The 25079-nt window shown below is 51.6% G+C and overlaps 2 protein-coding genes across 2 annotated transcripts; one reads left to right on the top strand and one right to left on the bottom strand.

The window, feature by feature from the left end:
• Positions 1 to 537: 537 nt before the first annotated feature.
• On the bottom strand, positions 538 to 24383 carry POLL (DNA polymerase lambda; the record flags this gene model as incomplete). The annotated part of the gene is given in 15 exon segments (XM_084265652.1): positions 538 to 2083; positions 2463 to 2631; positions 4434 to 4562; positions 5518 to 5691; positions 6267 to 6587; positions 9584 to 9749; positions 10403 to 10700; positions 10992 to 11135; positions 23565 to 23582; positions 23585 to 23657; positions 23661 to 23757; positions 24013 to 24080; positions 24084 to 24101; positions 24105 to 24154; positions 24299 to 24383. Coding segments are annotated over 15 exon segments (2175 nt in total). The 3' UTR covers positions 538 to 1718.
• DPCD (deleted in primary ciliary dyskinesia homolog (mouse)) lies at positions 13217 to 20481 on the top strand. Its single transcript, XM_084264817.1, has 6 exons — positions 13217 to 13303; positions 13532 to 13612; positions 14269 to 14393; positions 15239 to 15372; positions 19240 to 19342; positions 20275 to 20481. Exons 1-6 carry the CDS (start codon positions 13240 to 13242, stop codon positions 20377 to 20379), a joined length of 612 nt encoding a protein of 203 aa, XP_084120943.1. The 5' UTR covers positions 13217 to 13239; the 3' UTR covers positions 20380 to 20481.
• Positions 24384 to 25079: the final 696 nt, after the last annotated feature.

Genomic DNA, 25079 nt, shown 5'->3' with positions numbered 1-25079 from the left:
TTGTGTCCTTGGAGAGAAGAAGGACCCAGCAATGTCCCATCTCCACGTTCAGTGATGTCCCCATGATTTTTCCTAGACCTTCCAGGATCATCCCAGAAGCACTGCTGGGAGAGGGAATCTCCATCTAACCTCCCTTTGGGGCAGGACTATCCCCAGCTCTGGAAGAGGATGGCTGTGGCCCTGCCCAGCCAAGGCTAGATGACCCCATGTATGGAAATCCCATCTTCTCTGGGGCTGGTCCCAGGGCTACACAACTCTGCTGGAGAAGACAGGCATGGCCAGTTCCAGCTATGCCACATTGCCAGGGCGATGCCAGGGCAGAAACAGGTCCTGCTCTGCCACAGGAGGACGGTGGACAGCAACTCGCTGTCCTGAGAGCCAGAAGAGGTGATCCAGCAGTGCAAGGGTGTCCACTGCCTCTCCCCTGCCTGTGCTGAACACGGGGAGACAGGCCAACACAGGAGAGGCTCCCAGTCAGCCAGAGGGAAAAGGCCCAACACTTGCAGGGCAGACAGCAAACCCACAGAGATGTGAGGGGAAAAAGGGGGTTTATTACACTTCACATTTCAAAGCACCAAGTCATGCCAGAAGACATTCCTTTCCATCAGGTGTTCAGTAGAAAGGCTGGGCTGACAGTGACCCTGCTGCGGTCAAGGGCCCCCCAGCAAACACCCCAGCCCTGGTACTGGTGCCCAGCAGACACGGCTGATGCTGCAGCAAGACACTGTGCAAACCCACCACAGTTAATGCCCTCGTGCCTGCCCTGGCCACAGACACGCAGCTCGTCACTGCACGTGACAGACATGGCAGAGTGTGGAGCGGGGCGGCCAGGTCCCCCACGAGACAAGGGAGTGAGAGGCCAGGCCCAGAGGCTGGCCAGAGGGAGCCCTGGGGGCCTGGCACAGAAACACCCACCACAGCCTTCCTGAGAGGGTGCAGAGTGGCACCTCTGCCCAGAGGAACCACTGCAACGCCCACACCAGAGACGTCTCTAGGACACTCATCCCCAGAATATAAAAATATAGCTGAGGTTTCCTGAGAAATAAAACTCACTGCTGGGGCAGCAGACATGTACAGTCACATACACACATGCCACACGCTCTCTGATCAAAGACAGGGTGTCTCCACAGCATCACACACACAAAGGGAAAGCTTTGCTTCACCCAAATTAACACTAAACTATTTCCTTGTGCTCCTCTCTGAGCCTCCCATGCACACACAGCCCTGCTGTGCTACATTCAGTGCCGTTACATTCAGACCCTTCCTGAGCACATCTCCCACAGCCTGGGGTCCGCTCCTCTCTGCGCTGAGAGGGGTCTTTGGGGGCCACACTGGGGGTATAGCAGCCCTGCGCTGTTTTGGTGTCTGTGCACAGAGGAAGACGCACCTCACTTCCCTGTTCTCAAGCACCTGGAGGGGCTGGATCATGAGGCTCCACAGCCCAGCCCTGTGAAGCGTCCCCCTACCCCAGGCCAGGGCAGCTGATGGGTAGTGAGTCCTTTCGGTAAACTGGGGCTGGCACCAGGCGGTACTTCCAGCCCATGGCCTCTGCTGGGTGAAACCATACAGCTCTGCCAGCAGCACGGCCCTGCACCTGCGAGGAGCCCCCGTTTGCCTGGATACATTCCCCAGTCTGCAGGCACCACAGGGAAGCACTGGGGAAACCTTTAAAACAGCAGCACAGCAGTGGGGCCAGGGTGCTGGGTGACAGCTGGGTGTCACCAGTCCCGTTCTGAGGGCTCCCGGTAAGGCAGCCCCAGCTGAAGGAAGACATCTCTCTCGGTGGGAGTGGGCAGAGTATGGCCAGACATCACCTTGACGCCCCCAGGGCCTCGCACCACAGCTGAGCTGAGGGAATGCTCTGAGAGGCTCATGCCCTTGGTCTTGGCCAGGGCCCGCATGGAGCGGTTGAAGTGAGCTGAGCCGGTGAAGTAGAGCAGAGCACAAGCGAACTCACTGTAAGGCACTACGATGATGTCAAGCCGACGGTGACGCCGGGCTGGCCCGGGGAGGCGGCACACCCCCAGGTACTTCTTCTGGTCACCGTTGTCCTCCTGACTCACCAGGTCGTCGGTAAGGAAGCCTGGGCAGAGGAAAGAGCCACAGAGGAGCTGAACAGGAGAGACTGACACCCCCACCCCAAACCCCCCACTGTCCAGACAGCAGCTGAGGTGTCTCATAACATGCTGCAGGACATCATGGGCAATGCAGCCTCAGCCCTGACAGCATCGTCCAGAGGGAACCATGCTGAGCTTCAGCAATGTTCCTTCCTTAACACTGGCTGCAGAGCTGCCACTGGAGCATGGCCAGGCCCAGGGGCAGTACTCTAAGGACTTGCAAGATGTCCTCTCCTTGGGAAAGCTGACCATCCACAGATGAATGCCATTCAGCTCACTACCTCCTCAGTTTGGCCATGCTAAGAACAGCTTTGAGCACCATGTGTCGGTCCCCAGCCCACTTACCACTCCTGCGGAGGCTGTCGAGCAGCTTGTTGAACACCCCACGGTGAGAGTGTCCATCTGGGTGAGTGACCAGCACATCCACGTCTCCACAGGTGGGCTTCCCCCGACGGTAGGAGCCACATGCCACACACACGAGCCCAGGCTTCAGGGCCAGGGCAGCTTGTCTGACCTCCAAGAAGAGAAAGAGGGATGAGAAGTGAGAGACTGATCTACCACAGTGCTGCAATTAGCCATCAGATCTTGGGGACACTGGACTGGAGCTGGGTTGGGACAAGCAGGAAGATGCAGCAATGCTGAGGATGCAAAGTATGATACAACCTTTCAGAGCCTTCAGATTGAGACAGCAGAAGAGAACAGTTTTTTCAGGTCTCCTGTGGGCCAAGGGGGCAAAGCTCACCAACTCTGCCCACAAAGAGAGTCAGTTCAACACAACATGGTCACAAGTCCTGTTTCAAAAGCAGAATTTGGCACATGGAGAGTCTTGCCAGCAGGACCGAAGACAGCAGAAAATCTGCAAATGTTCCTAGGAGTCCACTCCTGCCAGGAGCTCTGCCTTCATAGGAGAGCTGGGCTTCATGACCCAGAAATCCCAGTGGTTTAGACTGAACAGATGCCAATCAGACACATACAATCAAAACTTGCCCTAATGCAACCACCTCCAGGCCGGACCCCAGCTCCTGTTGTGTGCAGGTAGTGCTAATTCTGACAGCTTCATTCATTAAAAGCTTAAGAAAGGTTCCAAGGTCCTTGGACAGAAGCAAAGTATTCTTGGTCTGCTTGTGCCAATCATCCTGCTGGCAGCAAATAATTAGGGGCTCAGCAATTCCTGGTGATGAGGCCATCACAGAGGCTGGGGTTCAGGAAGGCAGTGTCCATGCCTACAGTCCCATGTCACACTTGGGGATCATCCTTCATTAGCAAGAGATAAACCCATTAACCTTTGCCCCAGAGGTGCTCCAAGAAGCCACAAGCCTTTCTCATGCGGACCAAGCCCTCCTCTGGTGTCCTTGCCCCCCTTCTGGCTTTAAATGAAGATTTCTAGAAAACTCCCAGCCCCACCCGAGAGCCTAAAAGCTCCTCAGATCTCACTGTGACAGGCAGCACAGTGACTAATCCCCCATTCTCTCTCCTGGGCCTGGATCAGAGGTGCGTGCGTGTGTATGGAGGGGAGCACAGTAATCCCATCAAGATAACAAAAGACCCATCCCCAAGAGCCAGCTCCTCAACCCAACCTGCCTGGGAAAGGGACCGCTCACCACCAAAAGGGCTAATCCGGCACACAGGGCTGACACCCAGCAGGGGCCTGGCAGGAGCATTCTTCCTGGCTAGGCCCCGTGGCCGAGTGACAGGGTCACGCCAACTGCTGCTTCCATGGCGATCAGAGCACAGGGGCAGCAATGACGGTGTGTCCCCCAGGCTCTCTGCTCACATTAGGGTACACTGGCTTAGCACCCCATAATCCTGGAGTGCCATGGCATAGTAGAGCAAGCAGCACCCATCTGCAAGCTGAACCCGCCTCTGCTTCCAGTGAGGATATCTGTGCTCAGCCTCCACGCTGACAGCCAGCTCACAGGGTGCTCATAGCTTCCTTTGGAGAAGCAGCACCAAGGATGCAGCTCGGGGGCCTTGGCTAAAGGCCTTCTCAGGCATGAGAAGCAGAAAAGGGCACTTGGAAACCTGCTCATCCCACCATGCCACACGCAGCCTCTTTCCAAACAGTGTGTAGAGCTGACTCCCATGATGTATCCTCCTCCTTGCCAGGCACTCAAACTGAACCCTGCTATGGGATGAAGTGCCTTGGGTGCCCATGAGCAAAAAGGGTCCCTCAACCACCGACCCTGCTCAGAGGGGAGACTAAAGAGCTCAACTGTAACAGCAAGGGACATTCCCACCACATGCACGCTCCTGCGTGACATGGTAGCTACTCCCAGCAGCTACTCCACTGCAAGGGCCCCGGGCTGAGCTACTCACGGTCTGTTCTATCTCTGCAGCCTCCTCCCGAGGCATGCGCTCCAGGAAGTCTGAGTAGTGCTTCAGCCCCACAGCTTGCTGGCTGGTGAGAGTCGCCTTGGTGCGGATATCATCCAGCGTCCGGAAGCCCTAGTGCAGACCACGTGATGATATTCAAACATCTACCCAGGCTTTGCTCTTCAAGTACTTTCAACCAAGTTTTGGGGAGGTTGTATTTAATCTGTCTTGTGATCACACCAGTCACAGCTTCTGACGTGACACGTAGAGATCACTTAGGGCCTAGTGCCTAACAGAAGGGATTTAAGCAATCCCACTACCACCCCCCCCCACCTCTAATCTTCACCTGACAATGACTCTGCATCTTTATAAACCTAACAGAAAGCTATTGTTTTTATAGCTTTATATTTGTGTGTTCCTACAACTTGAAAGAAAATGAGTGATGGAGGTAAAGAAAGAACACCCAGAGTATCCCGACAAGGGAGACCCTACAATGTGAACACAACCATATTTTTAAAACAGCAAAAGTCACAAACCAAAGGTGACAGGAAACCAGGCTCTCTTAGCTCTGTGCTGAAGTAACAAATTGTTTTAAAGAAGGAGCCCACCCCGGGCTGCCCATGTTTGCACAATCATTTTAACCTCAGCTTTACAACTGCCAGACAAGGTGGGTGGCTGCTCTGTCAACGACAAGAGCCAGCCAGACCAACAGGCCAGCAACTGGATCAGGAGCCTTTATGGCCAAGTTGTCCTTGCTCACACCTGGCTCTTGGCAGTGTCACTGCAGTGAACAGATGAGCTCCCAGCAGCGATGCTAACAGAACATGCAGTGTGTCCTTCACTCCTCCTGTTGCACACCTCCGTTACCTGTCCTTTGCTCAAACTCAGGTCTCAGCTGGGGGCACTCCAACCTGCCCAAACACACCCACCACAGGATCCAGCCTCACAGCTCCTACCATAAACCAGACTCAAATCCCACCTGTGGATATCAGCAATTAGAAATGACTTGTCAAAGTAATTCTCCTGCACTCAGAAGCAGTCGTCAAACCCTAGTCTGAGAACCTTTTGCATAAGGCACTAAACTTACCTGCTGGTACCACATCTGAGCTGTCTTGACCCCTGCTCCCCAGATGTTGGAAAACAACTCCAGCACAGGCACGCTCTCACTGATGTGATCCAGCTTGCGCAGGTGCCCGGTCTCCAAGATCTCCAGGATCTTCTCTGCCATTCGCTTCCCAATCCCAGGGATTTTACAGGCTTCCTAGCAAGAAACCAGAGCCACCACAGAAAAGTGAAGGCTAGAGGTAAGCTGGGGAGCTGCTTGCCCCTCAGATCATCCACAGCCATTTGATCAGTGATTGATAAATACTAGGACTGGTTCTGACTGCTGCTTTCTTCTCCAGGCAGGCTTGATTCAAAGCCAAGTGGAAAAGGACAAGCATGCAGAACTGAAACACTAACACACTGAATGGCTGGACTGTCACAGCCCATCAGGCCTAGACCCAGTAATTTTTATATATTATCTCCAATGGTGGCCACTGCTGATGCTTAAGATGAAAACGTCCCTGTGTTGAGCATGGAGAAGGTGTTTATCTCTTGGGTGCTCAGATCTGTCCCTAGAAGACTCAGACTCCCCTTTTCTGCTCATTTCAAAACTGCACAGGTGGCAAATAAATGCAACTCACATTTGCTACACAACTTCCATCACAACCCTCCTGCAGGATGGAATTCCCAAGGCCTGAAGATATGCTATTACATGTGTAAAGAATTGGCTCCTAACAGAGCTAGGATGCTGTGCCTATCTACCTACTCCAGCACCCTGGAAAGGTGTTTTACCTGGTAGGAGGTGATTGGTTTGTGGTAGCTCTTGAGTGCATTGATGGCTTTGGAGTAGCCCAGAGCTCTCCACTTGTCCCCCTGGACAGAATAGGCCTTTGACAGTACTTCCAGCTTCTCTGTGATGTACTGGTTGTGATTCTCCTTCTTGCTGTTGGAGGAATGAGCACAAACCCACTTGCTGGCAGGCTGTGCCTCTGAGGAAGAGCTGTCACTGGTCTCCTCTGACGATTTCACTGGGTAGCGTCCAGAAATCAATGCTTCCAGATCTCCCTGGGTGACACTAGCATCTTCTCCTTCACTGTCTTCATCAGAGACTTTCTTTGGGGAGAGGTAGAAAAGCAGCCATGTGAGAATAAGTGCATGCCTCACATATGTCCCCTTGGCACGGGTTGATCCTTAGAGTAGGAAGTCAGCGCCCTAACCAATCTCCAAGGCATGCAGTGCTTCCAGCTCCCTGGAAGCTGCTGGTTATCTGCACACCACAGCTCTTCATGCCCCAAGCTACACATGCACCTCTTGAAGCTACACGCACATCTTGCAAAGCACAGGAGATCAGAGACTGTGCCTGTGATCCAAGCACACACCTCCTACAGCTCAGCCCCTGAGATGTGACTGAGGTAAGATGCTGGTTAAGTGAGCAACTGCTGCCAGCAGCATGGTGTGACAGTGCTGAAATCCCTGGCTGGAGGGGATCCTGACTCACCGCTCCCATTGGGAAACATATCACCAGTTTGGTGGCTGCACAGTCACATCTCTCACATTCAGACTCCACACCTTCCACCCCATGATGCAGATGACAGGAGACAGGCACTGAGCTCTGTTTTCATCTTACAAACACAAAATCTTAACAGGGTAGTAAATTACAGCCCCCCCTATTTTCCCCATAGCTATCTGCAAGAGAAAAGGGGGAGGAAGGAATGATACAAAGGACTCCACATTCCTCAGTGACAGAAGAGAGATCCGATGCATACATTTGCTGATACCCTCAGCATTAGGATGCCGCTGTGTGGACTTAAGAAACAATGAGCCTTGACTTCAGGTAATGAACAAAAGGGGATAGAAATGGGAAGCCACAGAGAGGTTTTGTAGACTGTGTTACTCACAGGGGTTCTCCCTTTCTCCTGATGTATAAACACAGGAGTCCATGAAGATCCAAGAGCTCTTGTACTGTGGAAGTAACCCTGAACAGCACAGGGCTGTTTGTGATCAGTTCAGTGATTACACACAGCACACAAGTCCTGTTATGAGTGTCAGCCTAAGTAAGTCAGAGCCACATCCTTACAACCTCTGGTTCTGCTGGCTAAGGAGGTCTGGACACAGCTCCTGCAAGACACAGAGCTGAGGTCTTTAGGTAGAAGAGGCAGGGTGTTTCCCTTTTGTGATCTTGTTTCATAACTCTGAAAACTGAATCAGATAGAGGACTTGATAGACTAAAGCAGCTTTACTCACCTTGAAACACAACTCCCTTAAGACACTGTTCTCTCTAAGGGCAGCAAAGCCTCAGTGTTCTGATTGGTTAGTAAGCTTTTCAGAAAGCATTTAAGGAGCGTGTTATCCAAGCACAACGCAAACAACTCTGCAGCTGGAGCGTGCAATTCCCATCCTCTTGGCCAGCAGTGTCACACAGGTAAAACAACACATAAAACCCCGACTCTATACGCTTCACCAGCAAAGCTGATGGACTCTTTACAACCACACATGCTCCTAAGATACTCCAGGATCCTACAGCAGCTGACTTGCTAGAGCTGGGAGAGATGGAGACGTATGCGGTTTGCCTGGAGCACAGCATAGGAGCCAGGCTAGCAGCTGAAGCCCAGTAGCTGAGGCAACACGCCACCTGAGAGGCAGGTAGGCAGCCTGGGGTAACAGCCCCCGGGGTCCAGGCAGTAACTGGCACCACTTGCACTGGCTGCCTTGCAGAAAACCACGGCATCCAGATACCAGTCACACAGGGGTTGCTGCAGTCTGACTGGTAAAAGGGTTTCCTCACGGTGTGCGTCCAAACACAGAACTCCCAGAGCAGACCCTACTGAGTATGACACACCAGCACACTCATCTCCTAGAGAGAAAAAACATCCACTCAAGCTAGAGGAGACTCTGTGCTTAAACAGAGACTACTTCTAAGCTGAGATTTCAGCTTTACTGTTGTAGCAGTTGGTACTATCTTTAAAGCACATCCTGTGGGTTCTCTTCTCCTCCCCAAACTCACATAGTCCTGAGCTTGGGACAAGGGATTTTACTGAAGTGTCTACAAATCCTGCTTCTGTGCACAGACTAACAGGGAATATCATTGCTTAAGGGGATTTTAAAAAGAAAAAAAAAAAGGCAATAAAGGCTTCGGACTCGCAGCAGCTGTCTGACTGCCCTGCAGAAAGCAGGGCAGATACCACAGGATCTGTAACAGCACAAAAGACCTTTCTACCATTAAGCATGAAATTTGTTATAATGATTGCCATTAAGTTAGTTACAAGAAACAGGAAAGAGGGGGCAACTGCAAAGGCAACATGGTGAAGAAGCAGCCAACTGTCTATAGCACACTGGATAGTAAGTCTGGGGAGAAAAGATCCTCCCCTACACACTCACCAGAAAGCCCCTCAGTGGGCTGCCAGCTGGGGAGTAACTACAATTACTAAATTTTGCAAAAATTCTGTTTTGCAAAACAGAATTTGGGAGCTGCTGCTCCAAAAGGTCTGGGGTAACTTTGCTGCAGATAGATTTGAATGATGCCAATGTAAAAAAAAAAAAAAAAGATTAAAATTCAGCAAGTGGAGCAAAAGTACAGAAAGGAAAGGAAATTAACAGCAGGTCGGAGAAGCTGACTCACAGCAGAGATCACTAATAACCCAACCAGATATTTTAAGCACACCATCACCATCACTGCAGTAGCAACCTGATCCACTGCACATGTGTCTGAACAGGGTGTTTGCCAAGGAGCAGAGAGTGGGTCAGTGTGGCTCGGGCAGGAACACGGGATGAAATATCAGAGACAGCTTCCTGAAAGGGAATATTCCTCAAAAGGACAAAGGGGAAACACGATCACCAGAGCGAGCCTTGGCCTGATCACAGCACCAGAACTGCTTCAGCTGGGAACAGGAATTTAAGGGGTGCTGTTTCTATTTTAATGCCTAAAAGGGACAAAGAGAAGCGGTAACCATCTCCACAGCCTGAGTCTGCCAGCACCAGCCCACTGAAACATCCAAATCCCTTCCCTCTGCCGAGAAAATCTGGCATTGTACCCCTGCAGGGATGCTCTTAGCCAGGAAAGGCAGCATGCAGGATCTGCTCACAAGAAGGGCCTGTGCAGGAAGCCTCACCTGAGCCAGCTGCTGCTGTCCAAAGTTGTCCAGGCCTCGCTGCGAGCAATCCTCCACCTGTGCTTCAGTGTTTGGTTTCAATGCTCCCTCCTCTGCTGGGCGCTGGACCTCTTCACTGCCCAGAACCTGCTGCTGCTCCTTCTGCAGTTCTCCCTCCTCCAGGTACCTGTCGCAGACCAGATGCCTTAATATAGGTGGAGGACGACTCAACTTCCAGAAGTCTGACTAAGAACTCCTATGTGTTTTGGGATGGAGAAAACAACCCATATGGATTGTACTCTCAGATCACATTAATTACTCTGTTTTTCACTCAGTTCTCCAATTTCCATCCACCTCACTGACCTGCAACTTCTACTTCTACCAACCTCACTCTTAGACTCTCCAAAACTTTGACAAAACATTTTGATAGTAACCTGTGACTGCATGCTGCTCCATTCTTTATTTCCTCTTGTGCCTAGCTGCCAATTCCCTCTCTACTCTTCACCTGCAATAAGTAAGAAACAGCATTTAATCCTCAGCATTTTCAGATGAAATCTCCTGGTTATCACAGCTAGATTAGGAAGTGGTGCTTTTAGCACCTGTAGTAAGTGACAGGACTCCTGTTAGCATTTCTGGGCTCCATTCCGTGTTTTGCTACCCTACAGAATGGTAACTGGTCACAAAGTCACTAAACTTTGCAGTCTGTATGGGAAAAGGTGACTTTGAGTCATGCCCACAGGAGCTGCAAGGAGCTGCAGTTCGAGATTTTGAGGAAAGGTCCAGTTTTAGTCCTGTTCAGTTTAGGAAAGGGGAGGAAATGACAGCGTGGCATTTGCATACTTGCGAAGGATAAAGACGCTGTAGCCGGCGGTACTCAGCAGCTTCTGGTCTCTAATGCAAGCGCTCAGCCAGGATGCCTTCACCAGCTGCAACCCCGAGGGTAACTTGGTTAATTTAAGGAGCCGAAAAGCCCGATCACAGTCCATGTCTTCAGCCACAATGACATGTGTCACCTCTGGGGAGAGCTGGTGGTGCACAGCACCCCCATTCTGGACAATCTGCCTGTGGAAGATCTCCGCCCGGGCTTGGCCAATGCCAGCTTGCAATATGTAGGCAGCAACGGGTTTCAGCCACTCTCCTGAGGGAAACACAGAGACAGGAGCTCAGTGACAAGAGAAACAGTACCCCAAACCATGTATCAAACTAAAACAGTGTCCCAAACCAGTGGGACTATGTATTTCACATGGGACTTGATGGCACCAAGGGGTCAGGCAGTGTTTGGGAGGTACCAGCTGCACACACCAAAGCAAGCTGGCCATGAGCTCTACAAAAAACACACTCAGGGGGCAAAAGAAGCATTTGGGGGAACAGCAGCTCCAGTTCACAAGCTGGGATATTACATTCCACATCATGGGCACACAGGACTTACCCTCAGGTATCTCCGTGCCTTCCTCTTTTAGGACCTTTGGAGGGATGCTTTTCCCTGAGTCATCCTTCACCTTCTTCCTCTTGGGAAAGGCTTTGACAATCCCTCGTGGCTCCATAGGCCTGGTGAGATGTTTAGCTGCAATTGCTGAGTGCCAATAAGAAAGAAGGATGTTGATTGGAAAAGTGTTATGCAATCACAACTTAAGATTCACTCATTTTCCTCACTGTCTGTTGGTTTGGAGGTTATTTTTTTGTTGTTGCCTTCCAAAAAACGCTTGTCCTGAGGGAGGCAGCTGGATACATGAACCACAGGCCACAAGGTCAGAAAAATCAAAGTCAAAACCCACCAAAAAGCCACTTAAGATGATCCTGCTTGAATACCTTAAAAACCACTAAAGCTAAGCTCCTACAATAGAAATTATTCAACTACTTTAACATTTTGGAGCTCCTTCCTGCCCAGCCAACAGAAGCAACTTTATTTCATATATATTCCTTAAAGAACTGTCCTGGTTTCAGCTAGGATAGAGTTAATTTTCTTACTGGCAGCTAGTGTAGTGCTGTGTTTTGGATGTAGGATGAGAATAAGGTAGATAATACACTAATATTTTGGTTGTTGCTAAACAATCAGACCTTTCAGGTTAACTGGCCAAAGGGATATTCCATACTGTATGACATCATGCTCTGTATATAAGGCAGGGCAGCTCAGGAATTAGCTGAGCATCGGTTCCAGGTGATAAGCAACTGTGCTATGCATCATGTTTTGTATATTCGATTGTTACCTGCCTTTCCTGTCCTATTAAACAGTCCTTATCTCAGCCCACAAGTTTTATCTTTTCCTTTTTGATTCTCTCCCCTATGCTACCAGGGGGGTGAGCAGTGAGAAACACCTGTGCAGCTGGTTTAGCTGCTGTCAGGTTAAATCATGACAAGCACATTCCCAAGAGGGAAATACCTCTCCTGCCAGGGCTGAAATGCAGTCACTGCTGAGAAGAAAGCAAGCAGCTGACTGACACCAAATGTTTCATACGGCCACAGAAGGAAAACCCCCAATCTGGCTTCAGTTGGAAATAGAAAAATCAGTAAAGATTAACTATCCAAGTTCAATACAGACACAACTGGAGCTTTACCATCACAAGCCTTGCAAAAGCAAACTCTGGAGCTTTAGCTACCAGCAAGTTTGGGTTTCTGTAGCCCAAACTAAGCTCTAGTTCACTGGATATGCCAACAGCCCTTCCCACCCAATTGCAGTACTAAGTCAACGTTGACTTTGTTTCCTCTCTGTGCAGCACTTCGTGTTTTGCTTAGAGGTTTCTCATGAGCCACCAAAAGCCTCTCACATTTAGCCTGGAAGAGCTGAAAGTGGTCCCACCCGGCCCCATCTCCTTATGGTGACCTCCTCATCCAAGCACTAAGCACAATTTTCTGGAAGACCAACCTAGACCTGGACTGTGGCCAATGGCCCTGCGAGGAAGAGCTCAGCTTCAGGGGAGAGGAAACCCTGCCACGTTTCTAAACACCAGCTTCGCAGAAACATTGGTGTTTTCAGGATACTTTGACCAAGAAAGTCCTCTGAAAGCATAACACTTTCTATTAGGCAAAGAAAACAAAGTGCCACCACCCCCCAAACTCCTGGGTGCTCAAGTCCTCTCGGGGACTTAGCAGCTGCCTCTCCGGGCAGCACCGCAACCCCTCCCAGAGCAGCCTCGCCAGCACCCGCAGGCTGCCCCGGCTCCAGCGCCACCAACCTGGCGCACCGCGGGGCTGGGGGCAATGCCCCGGAGCCTCACGGCTGGGCCCCAGGACCGGGGGAGGCAGACGGGAGCCCCCCCGGAGCCTCACGGCTGGGCCCCAGGACCGGGGGAGGCAGACGGGAGCCCCCCCGGAGCCTCACGGCTGGGCCCCAGGACCGGGGGAGGCAGACGGGAGCCCCCCCGCGCCTCAGCCCGAGGAGGGGCGGCGAGAAGGCCGACACACACACGCCCTGCCCGCCCCAACACCAGAGGGACAACAGCTGGACCCCCTTCCCCCCACGACCCCAGCCCCGAGGAGAGGAAGGACCCCCCGCCCCCCCCCCAAACCAGGCCGGGCGCGGGGCCTTCCCCGCAGCCAAGGAGCGGGTTGGGGGAGGGGGCGGAGAAGGGCCGTGGGCAGGACCCGGCCGCGCTCACCTAGGGACCGGGGAGGCGGGAAGTACTTCCGGGTGGAGGCCGGAAGTGTCCGCGTTGCCGCGGTGACGCGGTCCGGCCGCCATGGCGGTGCCGAGCTGGCTGGATAGGCTGCGGGCTGCCCGGAAGACAGCGCTGGTGCAGGATGGTAACCGCGGCGGCGAGACGGGACAGCCCCTTCCTTTCCCCCACGACGCGTTCTGGGGTGACCCTGCAGCGGGCGGGGGGCGGGCGGGCGAGGGACCGCTCCCGGGGACGGCCCCGCACCCCGGGCAGGGCCCTGGCTGAGGACTCAAGGCCATCCGTGCAGGGACGGGCTCATGCTCCCAGGGAGAGACGTATTCCTATTTGCCCTCACCTTCTGCCTTGCCTCCAGGGAAACGGAAAATCCATTACCTGTTTGAGGACGGGAAGGAGATGGCTGAAGAGTACGACATGAAGACCAGCCAGTTAGTGAGTAAGTGGTGCTCTCAGCTGGCCCCAGCAGACGTGGTTTGGGGCACAGCTGCGGCGTGCATGGCCATGGGTCCACACTTGCAGACTGGGACCCCCTGCAAAGCAACAAATTGCCCCCTGAGTATTCTGGGAATAAACGTGCCCGTAGTTGAAGTTTATAAGGATGTAAGTATGATTCAGTTTAGGCCCGAGGGTCTGCTCTGACATAGCAGACCTTGCTTTAGCCCAGGATGTCTCCCAAAGAGCTTGTCCATCGTGACAGACTCAGGCAAACTAAACGAGATTGCCATCTCACATAGCCAGGCACTGGGGCTGCAGCATAAGCTGAGGTGAAACATGCTTTTTGGTGGCTTCTGCAACCGCAAACAAGCAAGGTGTTGGTTATGGCTCTTGTCCAAAACCACATCAGCTGCAGCGTGGCACCTGTTGCAACCCCACTATGGCTGCAGCACCAAGTAGCAAAAAAGAGATATACTCAGTACAGAATTTCTGACTTCCATAATAGACCAGCTAACAGATCCACTCACACCAAGGTGGAAATGACTGGAATTAATTCCAGAATTTCCAATTCATCTCAGCATGCTGAGCAGGTTGGCAGTTATTTGCTTGAGTTCTTACAGAGCAGAATAACGAAAGTCCTTTTACTCTCTTCCACAGGTAGAAAATGGCGAGAGAAGAACACCCTTGGAGGCTCTGGCAAGTGGCAGGTTGAAGTAGGGGAGCCAACCTCACCTGTCCTGGGAGCACTGGAATCCGAGCTCATAAAGGAAAGCAGCTCCAATGTACGTAAGGGTCTGCAGGCACAACTGCACCTAAAACTACCTGGTCTTGTACTTAGAGCAGCAGTTGTTAGACTGCAGATCACTCTCAGCCCCAAGAGACAGCTTTAACTTGCCCACCACTCTACTACAAATTATCCCAAAGCTGTGGGTCTGGGTAGGAAGCAGGCACAGCTTAGGTTCTTTGAGGGTCTTCAAGAAAGTTGTAGTTTCCCTAAGCAGAGAAACTGTACTCCTGTGTTTGCCATCTACTTACTGTTCTGGCTTCTGAAAGAGTAGGCTGAAAGGCCAGAGAGGGAGAGCACCATGACGAGGCAGTGCGTGGAAAGCAGAGGCGATGACAATGAAAGACCAAGACAGGCAGTGCATAGCAGTCTGCACCTTAACATAGCACAGCCTGTTTCATTCTCACATCCCTCTAGCTCAGGGGGCAGAGGTTTTAGTGTCTCACCACCTTTTCTACAGACCTGACACACAAGCCCAGCCCTGCACAGCAAAGTGGGGCAGAGCCAGGACTGAACCCAGCAGGTCCTGAGTGTGGGCACAGCTTAGTATTCAGTTGCCTGTGAAGGGGAGGCCTGGCTTCCCTGTAACCCTGTGCTGCAAGGCTCCCTCACTGAACACTTTCAAGCTCTTGTGAGCTGGGCAGGCAGTGCCCTGGGTAAAGGCAGAGCAGTGCTAGCTGTAGAAAAGTGATACTTAGGCAATTTCTTGAGTTACTCCCTAATACTCCATGTGAAAGAAGAGCTACTCCCACATGGAACCTCTCAAGACACTACAGGAAGGAGGAGAGAGGGAGGAGAGGAGACATGGAGAGGGGCCTTGCTAAAGGTATTTGTTTGCTGTAGCCTGTCTTCATGAGGAAGGATACCCTGACCAGCTTCCAGTGGCGGATCCGTAACCTGCCCTACCCCAAGGAGGTCTACAGTGTCTCCGTGGAGAAGGAGCAGCGCTGCTGTGTCATCCGGACCATCAACAAGAAGTCAGTAAGGACAGCACTGTTGGTGCTAGCAGTGCCTTGGGGTGGTCTGGCCCAGAGGGCAGGCTAGTGATTGCACAGGGGAGCTGTCCTCTGTCACCTTCTATCCCTCACACCTCCCAGCTGCGTGTCTCCAGGTGTCCAATTTCCACTCCCAACTGCCCCAGACATTTATAGTAGAGCCCCTCAAGCTCTGCGCTGGCTTTTGCAAACTTACAGTTCCAGTAGCGTGGCATTTGCTCTGTTCTTTCCCTGTCAAATGTTGCTTCCTTAGACCTTTTAAAGCTAGAGCATCCCATCCTCTCCCCCAGCATGATACTTTGATCTAATCACTGTATCTCAGAATGCGTGGAGCTGCAGGGTTCAACAGGCACAGCAAAATCTTGGGTGCCCAGGCAGACAGATCTCCCTGAATAACCTTGTTCTGTAGTCACAGTGCTGCTGATACGATCTGAAGTAGCAAGAAAAAAGGCAGACAGTCTAGAAAGGAAGCACCACAATATTCTGCCAAAAGAAATTTGAGATGTGGGGGGAAAAAAGAGGCTATTAAGCATAATCTTAGTCCATGTTAGTGCTTGGGCTCTCTCATGGAATGAGACAGACACCATGTTCCAGAGCACTTACAGCCTCAGTGAGAAAGCCAGGGTAAGCAGTTGTACTGGGGGAGATAGAGTATTGGGAGAATAGAGAAGGATAGCGGAAGATAAGTGAAAGTTGTTTAGGAATTGGGAAAATACACCAGTGTGGGAAGCTGGGCAAGCTGCCCCCTGCTTCCCTTTCCTCCCCAGCACTGCTGCAGAACAGAGAAAGATCAGATTCACAGGTAAAAACCAACCGCTGCGTTTCCCAACCTGGCCCTACCCTCTTCGAGCTGCTCTTTGAGCTGGCTGTAGGTGGTGCTGTTGGCAAAGGACTGCTCTGGCCGCTGAAAGCCTTTCAGATCGCAGAACCCACAGGTCCCGGGCAAGGCTTTACCGCATCAGAAGCGGTGGCAAGGGGTGTTGGAGCTCTGCACATGAGCACACCTGGGCGCTCAAAAGCAGGAGGACGCTACGCGGGAGGAAGGGGGCATCTGCCTGATGAAAGCAGCGAGCAATTACAGCTCTGACACAGAAAGAGGTTGGCCTGCAGGTGCACAGAGGGAATCACAGCACAGCGGCACTTCAGGGTGTGGCAGAGATGCGATTCCTGGCAGCCACACACGGGTACCTGTTGAGCTAGGACAGGAAGGGAGTAAGTGAGCCTAAATCCAAGCCAACACCGATTTACGTACTCCCAGTCCTACTAATAGTAGCACGTATGTGGGAACTTCCTTGCCTGCCTAAGTGCTGGAAGGTTATAATGTATCACCGAGGCTTCACTTAACTGATTTCACCCTGAGTTCAAGCTTTTTTATACCACTTGTCAGAAAAACAGTGGATTTCCCCCACAAGCAGTTGATCCCTACACATTCACAGGCAGTGCCTGCATATGGAAGTTAAGGACTTTTGGAATTAAAGCTGAAAATTGCCTCATTTGGGACTAGAACAACTTTGCTGCCAGTAGGGAGCAGGGACAGACTCCAGCACCAGAACACTTAGTACGGGTTCCAAGATACCATAAATAATTTCTCCTGGGTCTTGGCCAGGGCAAAGCATCTCTCAGCAACTAATTCCAAGATAGCAACAAAGGCCTGGAGTCCACAGAGAGAGTGAGCATCGCTATGGGAGAGAACGGAAGCCTCGGAACCTCTCCAGCCCTTGGAAGTCAGCCACGCTGCTTCTGAGCAACAGAGCTGTGCTGACCGCCAGCCAGAGGCACAAGCAGCAGGATGGGTTGCCAAGTCACAACTGAGTAGCTCAGCTCTAAATTCTCAGCATACCAGTAGCAGTTTTCCCTACAGGCTGACAAAAAGTGGGTTTCCAGTAGGAAAATAATAGAGGTGACTTCACATAGGCACTACGGAACTCGGGCCAGGACCCAGGCTCAGAGTGCAATACTGCCCTTGGCCATGGGGTGAGAGGCGAGGGCAGAGAATGTGCCTGCCTCAGCGGGGATAACAGCCCATCAGCTACCTCCCCAGCCCAGACAGGATCTCTTCACTTCCACCAGCCACTCCCGTTCCCTCTGGCCACGGCAAGGGCTGCTCAAGTGGGATTTGCTTAAAACCTCTTGCTGTAAAATAAATCCATTAAACTAAACTCTAAAAACAAACCCAGAAAGCCACCTCCCCAAACGCCAAACCTGATTCAATTATTGTAGCGAGAGGCAGTGGTAATGTTAGGAGGAGGAGGGGGTGGCCAGGCAGATCTGGTTTCCTTTGATCTTGTCACAGATTTTAGTTTGAGGCCAGCCAAAGCCATTCTTCTCCCCTTCTCCTTAGTCCTGGGGCAGCAGAATGCTGCTGTTTCATTGATGACTCCCAAGGCCCTTTGAAACAGTGGGTTTTTTCTGTGTACTGCTTTTTCTTTCTTTTTTTTTTTTTTTTTTTTTGTCTAATCGGTAAGAAGTTAACACTTCCTTAACATGTCTTTGTGTTCATCTAATCTCTGCTGTTTAACCTTTGACATCTCCCTTATTATCCATGTCTGCCACCTTTTCCAAATACCGACAGCAGTGACAACACAGAACGGTTTGAGCCCTGCGGTAACAAGCTGCACACATTCCTCCCACTGCACCAGGAGAGCCATTTGCCCTTTGTAGCTGTTTTCACCGTGACTTGGAAAATAAACTGCAATTTGGGCAGAGGTAGCTAGAGAGGCCAAGCCTCACACATAGCCAGCTGAATGGAGAAGAATCCCTCCTGGCATGACAGCAGCTGCTGCCTGTTCCCGCTCCGCCCCGGGCACCTCAGTACCAGCTACAGGCCGATTCCTTGGAGAGGATTGCCCATGAGAGTGCTGAAGAGATTAAGCACCCAGCCGTGCCTCTGCATGGGCATCAGACCAAGCAGTGTATGTGGTGCAGCCCCAGAGAGCAGCAGTGGATGTAGGGCAAGCCATGCCAAGCAAAAAAGGTCTCAGGACAAAACAGACACAGGTCTACAAGGTTCTGGTCCTAAAGTCTTAGTAAATCTTTTAGCTGCCTAGACAGCTTATAAACCCCTCCGGTTCCGAGACACATCCCCTTTCCTTCAGAGTGAGCAAGGTGCAAGCCGTGGTCAGTGGAGGGACGCAGGCTGGACAGGGAGCTGGCCAAAACCTCTCCATCCTCTCCAGATACAAGAGGTTATCAGGAGCCTGGGATAGAGACTAGGGAAAGAACGACTTTTTTCTCTTCAGAAAGAACACCACAGCCACCATGGGGGCTGTGTGGAGATGCTGCAGAGCATCAGGTGACTCTGGGCAGCTACACCTGGAGCTCGGTGACCAAGGGTATGCCTGAGCACCACCATGCCCACAATGCAGGAAGTTATCTAGGAAGCACAGCAAGAGGCCAAAAAGATGGGTTTGAGAAGGTCTGCAACACTCAGTAAAGTAAGTCACAGGGCACAAGGGCTTTGACAGCTGTTTTGACAAGAGCTAATGGAAACTGGTACTTAAAAGGAATGAGAAGCCATGAGGAGGGACAAAGGAGCACCTCTTGGTAGGGCTGAGTAGTCTGTCACTAACCATGCGTGGCACTACTCAAGGGCAAGTTGGAGGGACCAAGAATGCTCTCACAGACTTTGCCAGCTCTGATTTCCAGTTTGCAGGTTTGTTTCCTATGCTTCTGCCAGCCTGGAGGCACCAGCAGGCACACAACATGGCACAGGGTCCTCCTGCCAACCCTGAGACATCAGTTGTTCTCATCTACACCTTGTAGAACAGCACTCTATAGCTCAGCACTGCCAGTGGAGTGGAAGAATAGGAACTCCACCTTCCTTATTTCTGTGTCCTCTGTCTTTTGTAGGTACTACAAAAAGTTCTCTATTCCTGACCTGGACCGATACCAGCTCCCCTTGGATGCAGCAGCGCTGAGCTTCACCCATGCCAACAACACCCTGATCATCACGGTGAGGTTTTTGCCACACAGAAGAGCACTTTGCCCACCCTTTTATGTCCACAGAGAAGTTAAAATTCTTGCACATGGGGAAATGAAGCAGAGCAGGGAGATCTGCTGAGGGTCACTGATGGGCCCCACTCTGTCACACAGTCAGTGGGAGTTTTAGATTTCACTGGGCGTGCTGACACTAGCCAGGACAGCCCAGGCTGCAGGAGGGGCCCTGCTTACTTACTGTTCAAGGTGACTTACAGGTGGAAGAGTTACCTGCTGTGCCCTGTTCTCCACATATCACCTCCCTCAGGCCTGAAAAAGCCTCTGGTCTCAGGACAGCAAGGTTCTCTTGCCTCAGAGCATAAAAGTCCAAGGACCTGCTGCACTTTGAGGTCTCACAGTCTTAAAAGAAATAAAATCACGTGCTGCTCTGTGCATGCTGGGGGTGCACGTGCAGAGGCAACGGGCCAAGAGGAGCACCTTGAGTCCTGAGCTTCTGTTTGCTATGAGCCAAGCCCTTGCCAAAAAGCACGTGCATCTACCACTAAACTGCAGCTGGGTGAGGGGGCTCTGAGGGGAAGATAGGGGAACTGCAACTCTTACTTCTTTGCCTTTTTGAAAAATGCATAATTTATATATATGTATTAAAAAACCCCACCTGTGAGCATACAGTCAGCAAGCACACCAGGGATCTGCATGACACAGCTTGCCAAGATATTCCAGAGGGGTTGGTGGGGCCAGGACTCCACATGTAACTGGGAGAGTTTTACTTGCACTGCAGAAGACACTCTGAATCTTGGCAAGTGTCCCTAGCTTGATGGTACTACCTCTCCAAATGGGCTTGGGAGGCAGGGGTAACAGAAAGACCTCCCTTGGCAGGAGGGCTCCAGCTGGTCTGCTTGGAGCAGAGGCTGAACAGAAGTGCTGAGGGCATTTCTCTCTGTCCTACAGTACCAGAAGCCGAAGGAGATCCTGGCTGCAGAAGAGCAGCTGCAGAAGGAGCTAAAGAAGATAAAGGCAGCTAACAGCGGGGACAACGACTGCAAGACCCAGTAGGCAGAGGCTGCTAAGAGGCTGAGGTGGGAAGCAGCTCTCTGGGACAGCTTCATGGTACTTATTTTGCCTTTTCTAATAAAAATTAGTCCTGTTGTTAATTGAGCTGTTTGGAGGAATCTTTGTAAGCTGAGAGAGACAGCAGGGTGGTCGCATCTCTTTACTGCCTGGTCTGCTGATTTATGCAGACATTTATAATCCTTCTGTAAGTTGCAGGAAGTTATAGCAGGCAAAGGAAGTGCACCACAGCCAGCAGTCCTCTCCCCATCCTCCATGGGCAGAAACATCAAACCTGGGTGGTTAGTTCCCCTTGGCAATTCCCTCTGTGTGCCACCACTGACGAAGGTGGGAACACTTGGAAAATAAGATCCCCCATCCTCATACCGTTTACTTGCCTGGGATGTGTTTGGAAGCCACTCCCCTCCAGTGCTGTTGTGCAAGGTCCTCCGTGCAGTGAGAAGCTCTGGCAGCTTTGGTTCTCTGCAAACAGCATCAATGTTTAGAACTGAACAGGCACAGCCTATGACATAGGGTGAAGAGAGCACCCAACTGCTTCCTTACTGCAGTGTGATGTGCAGGATGGAGGGCAGCTGTGCAGAGCGCAGAACTGAGGTGCAGCTGCCTTCATTTGCATGGAGGGGAAAGCAGTGACAGGGGCTGCTGGCCAGCTCACGGGTAGCAGTAGCGCAACCCTTCTGTGAAGGCACAAACAGGACCTGTTCACAAACCTCACTGCACAGGAACAACCCCTGCAGAGCTGCTTCAGCTCAGCCTCCAAACAGCCACTGTCCCTACCCTGCACCCGCTGCCCCTCTGCTTAGATTTCTGCACATCCTTCCATCCCAGTCCATACTTGAATGGCTCCTACCCAAATAAACCTTAAGTGAGCAGGTTGTGGGCTCCCAGCATAGCTCCCCTCAAAAAAATCCTTGGAGCCTGGGTGGGTCCAGCGCCCACCTGCATTGTCCTCCCAAGACAACGGAGGCGCTATTGATTGTCAGAGTTCAGAGCCAGAGCTCCAGCCCCACTGGCAGCCACTCCATTCCCCAATGCCACCAGAGATGTTAGGGTGCATCCTTCTACCCACCACGCTGGCTCCACCATGGGGCTGAAGCTCTGCTCCCAGGCTTCAGCCAGGAAGCAGCTAAAAGCAGCTGCAAGAGCACAAGACCCACCACTACAGGCTGCAGGAAGTAAGGGGCAGGACTGGCAGCAGCAGACTTGCAGGCAGGTCTGTCATGGGAAGAGCCTCCTGCACCAGTGATACTTGCTCACCTGCTCAGCTGACATGCTCATTCCTACTCTGTGCCTTGTCCAAATCCCAGTGCAATAAAGAACTTCTCCTCCAACCCCACAGTTACTCCAGTTCCTTCACAGCCTCTCCCTGGGGACACTACCAAAGACATTTAATATCACCATCCCTCCCAGTTTCATTAAAGGACCTGTAACACACCAAGACCTGAGAAAAAACAGACTTCTCCCACTGCCAAACTCTGCCAGCTCTCTCTCATCTTCTACCTCATGCCTAATCACCTAAACCTCTCCTCACATGCAGAGCCCAAAGTGCTCCAAGCAATACAGCAGCAATATCTAGCAGCCCTTGATGCAAAGCACCACCTTTTAAACAAGAGCTTGGTGTCACCGATAGCCCAGAAGTCCCCCTAGAATCATTGTCCAGGACTTGCAACCTCTGGGGTCTACAGCTTTGAGCTGATGGAAGACTGTTACAGCCATACTGTCTTTTTACAGCAGCAGAGCAGTGCTTGGAGCACTTAAGATGTCGACACACACAAGGAAAACACGTAAGCAGGTACAAGTGGCAGCAGGGCTAGATCAGGAACTGTGACAGGGAACTGGGCTGGAAAGATCCTTGTGAGAATGTGATACTCCAACAAAGCCAGGCAGTTGTCTCACATCCACTGGGAATGGAGAGCTGCCTTCAAGCAGGTGAGGACCCGATCGATTCCACTGTCTTCCCTGCTCAGGCAAGAGCTCCAGCAAGCATCCTTTTCCACCTTTTGTGCATCACTCTTGATGGTGGAAATTCCCTATTAAGTTCTAACAAAGAGCCATGCTGTGTGCTTTGCCCTAGAAATGCTCCCAGACTGTGATACAGATCCTCTCCTTTGCCTATCCAGTATAGGCAAACTCATGCACCTCCTTTCCCAGGGAGGATCAGACCCCAGACACAGCTGCATTCATCCAGACATCAGAGAGCACACTGAAAGCTACAGCTGTTCTGAGACCCATCTGGGGTTCAGAAGGCTGACACAAAAAGGAACAGATCCCACTTAGATGTGCCTACAGAATCTCAGTAAATCACATCAAGGCCTTGGTGTCTGCACTAGTCCAGTTTGATGCCTCCTTATAGAGATATTTAAGTGACCTGCAGATCCTACTTCTTGATGCTTGTTTGAACAAGTGACATGAGATCCAAGATCCCAGGAACCGCCTGTAATGCAGCAGCGTCACGGGGTCTAGTTAGGGAGAGAGACCTATTGGGCATGTAGATAGTGTCTGAAAACAGGTCCAACCTTCTCTGCTCAGCCAGACCTCTGAGGTGAGTAACATCGCAGCCCCTTTGGAACTTGAAACAAAACATAAAATCTCTTTTGTTTCCCTTCAGAGTTTTATTTTCCAAAAAATGACCACTTCAGTCCTGCCAAGTGCACAGCCCGACCTGACAGCCAGCTTGGGGAGGAACACACTGAGAGTGGGACTGGCTCTGCCTTTTAGCTCAATTCTTGCTCTTGGCTGTGAAGGACAATGCAAGCAGCTGTCAGGAGAGCAAGCACAGGGGAAGTGGGCCCTGCTCCAGGCACATTTCCCTTCCACCCCACACAGCCTAGACTTGCTTCACATGGCTCAGAGCTCAGCTGATCTCAACTTAATCAGCACACAGAGCTGATAGGGCATCCTGGCTCAACTTGCCCCTCAGTGCTGTATCCACAGGAAAAAGAAAAAAAAACAAACAACAAGGAAAAAGGAAAAAAAAAAAAAAGAAAAAAACCCCAAAGTTAATGAAACAAACTGATTTGCACAAAATACAAAGGGTAAAGGACAATCGACCTTAATTTACTCTAGCAGGCAGGTGAGGTTGAGAAAGTCTGGCCCTTTGTGCCCTCTTCGTTGTGGCTTTCTGGTAGGCAAAAAAAATTCCCTTCAGAAGCCTTGGGGGCGATTCTCACCTCTCCTGCCCTGCGATCCCTGAGCCAAGTGTCAACTCTGCTGAGTTGGGGTGACCAGAAGCAGTTGCGGTGCCCTTCACGGGGCCGTGAAGTCTAGGACGTGCAGGGCAGATGCCAGGGCAGCATACAGATGAGTGGTACTGAAACGGAGGCAGTACACTGGGCTGCTGGTGGGTGAAGACAGGTGAAAGCTCTGCAACAAAACAGAAGAATCAACCTTTTAAAGAAGTCGTCAGCCTGAAGACCCCAACCAGTGCTACAGATCCAAAAGCAGAGACACCTGAGCAAAGCAGGCTTTCCCCTGCATAGGGGAAAGGTTAGGTTCCCCGTGGTGGGCTTGCCCCAAAGATGGCCCAGCATCTTCTTCCAAAGAGACACTGAAATCTGGCTGCCAAAGAACAGCCCAGAAGCCCTGCCTGCTGCTGCCCAACCTCTGGCCAGCCCTTACCTGCAGGCACCGAGTCTGCCGCTTATCCCAGAGGCGCACCACGCCATAGTAAGAGGAGCCGCTGGCAATCATATGGTTCTTATCACTCCTTATGCAGTACAGAGCGCTGTCATGGGGCTCTTCCCACTCCTGGACGCACTTCCTGTAAGGGTAACACAAACTGGGGCTGAGCTGAGGCCCAGTTTGCCTGAAGGAGCTAATTCAGCTGCAGGCAAGTCCCCAGACACTGCACAAGGAGAGCCCAGCAGCATCTCATGGGCCCCAGGTGGAAATGGGCTGGGCTTACCTGGTGCTGGTTCGTATGTCCCAGTAGCGGATGTAGGTGTCATACCCACACGAAAGCAGAAGGGAGGGCGTTTCATAGAAGACATCAAGGACTCCAGCTCCACGGTGGAAGTCAGTCCCTAAACAGGTCAAGAGCTGACCACTGCAATGAAACAATGGGGGAAGAGTAATTTAGAGCAAAGCACTTGTCCAGTTCAGCAGGAGGCCACAGCTAAGATGGTGTCACAGAAACCTCCTAGATCTCATTTCTGTGATTTAACAGAACAAGCCTGCACAGTCATCTTCTCTCTCCTCTAGCTTCTGTTTGGGCCACTGAGTCATGTAGGGGTCAACTAGGAGTCACAGCTCCTAGAAACATCCAAGGAACAGGCATGGCTGACCCCTAGCAGAACAGGATCATCTTCCTTGGGAGAAGTGAACAGTACTTTGAATGATGAGGCTCCATTTCTATGGGGATGATTCTCAATCTAACTCCAGATAATCTGTGATAGTGATTTACCTGGTCAATCTCACCCCACCCCAGACTCAGCCCTTCAGAGTACTGCCCAGTGGGGTATTTCCATGCATCTTTGACACACAGCTCAGACCCACAAACAAATCAGACTCTCCTGACCCAGCCCACCATGACTGCTCTCCTCAACCCCCTCTGCAAACACCGTATCTAGGGCTGAACATGACAGGTCAAGAGCAGCCACTCCAGGGCTGCTTTGGAGACGACTCCAAAAGCTAGCTTCCCCTGCCTCTTCCTCCTTTTGTATTCCTTACTTGCTGTGAAAGAGCAA

The sequence above is a fragment of the Gallinula chloropus genome, assembly GCF_964237585.1.
Source record: "Gallinula chloropus genome assembly, chromosome: 5".
NCBI classification, from domain to species: Eukaryota; Metazoa; Chordata; class Aves; order Gruiformes; family Rallidae; genus Gallinula; species Gallinula chloropus.
The sequence above is the reverse complement of the archived record's forward strand: the minus strand, read 5'-3'. Positions and strand labels throughout refer to the sequence as shown.

Coding starts and splice junctions, on each gene's coding strand:
- DPCD (XM_084264817.1), top strand. CDS start 13,240: ATGGCGGTGCCGAGCTGGCTGGATAGGCTGCGGGCTGCCCGGAAGACA. Junction 14,394..15,238: donor TAAAGGAAAGCAGCTCCAAT/GTACGTAAGGGT, acceptor TGTTTGCTGTAG/CCTGTCTTCATGAGGAAGGA. Junction 19,343..20,274: donor ACAACACCCTGATCATCACG/GTGAGGTTTTTG, acceptor TCTGTCCTACAG/TACCAGAAGCCGAAGGAGAT.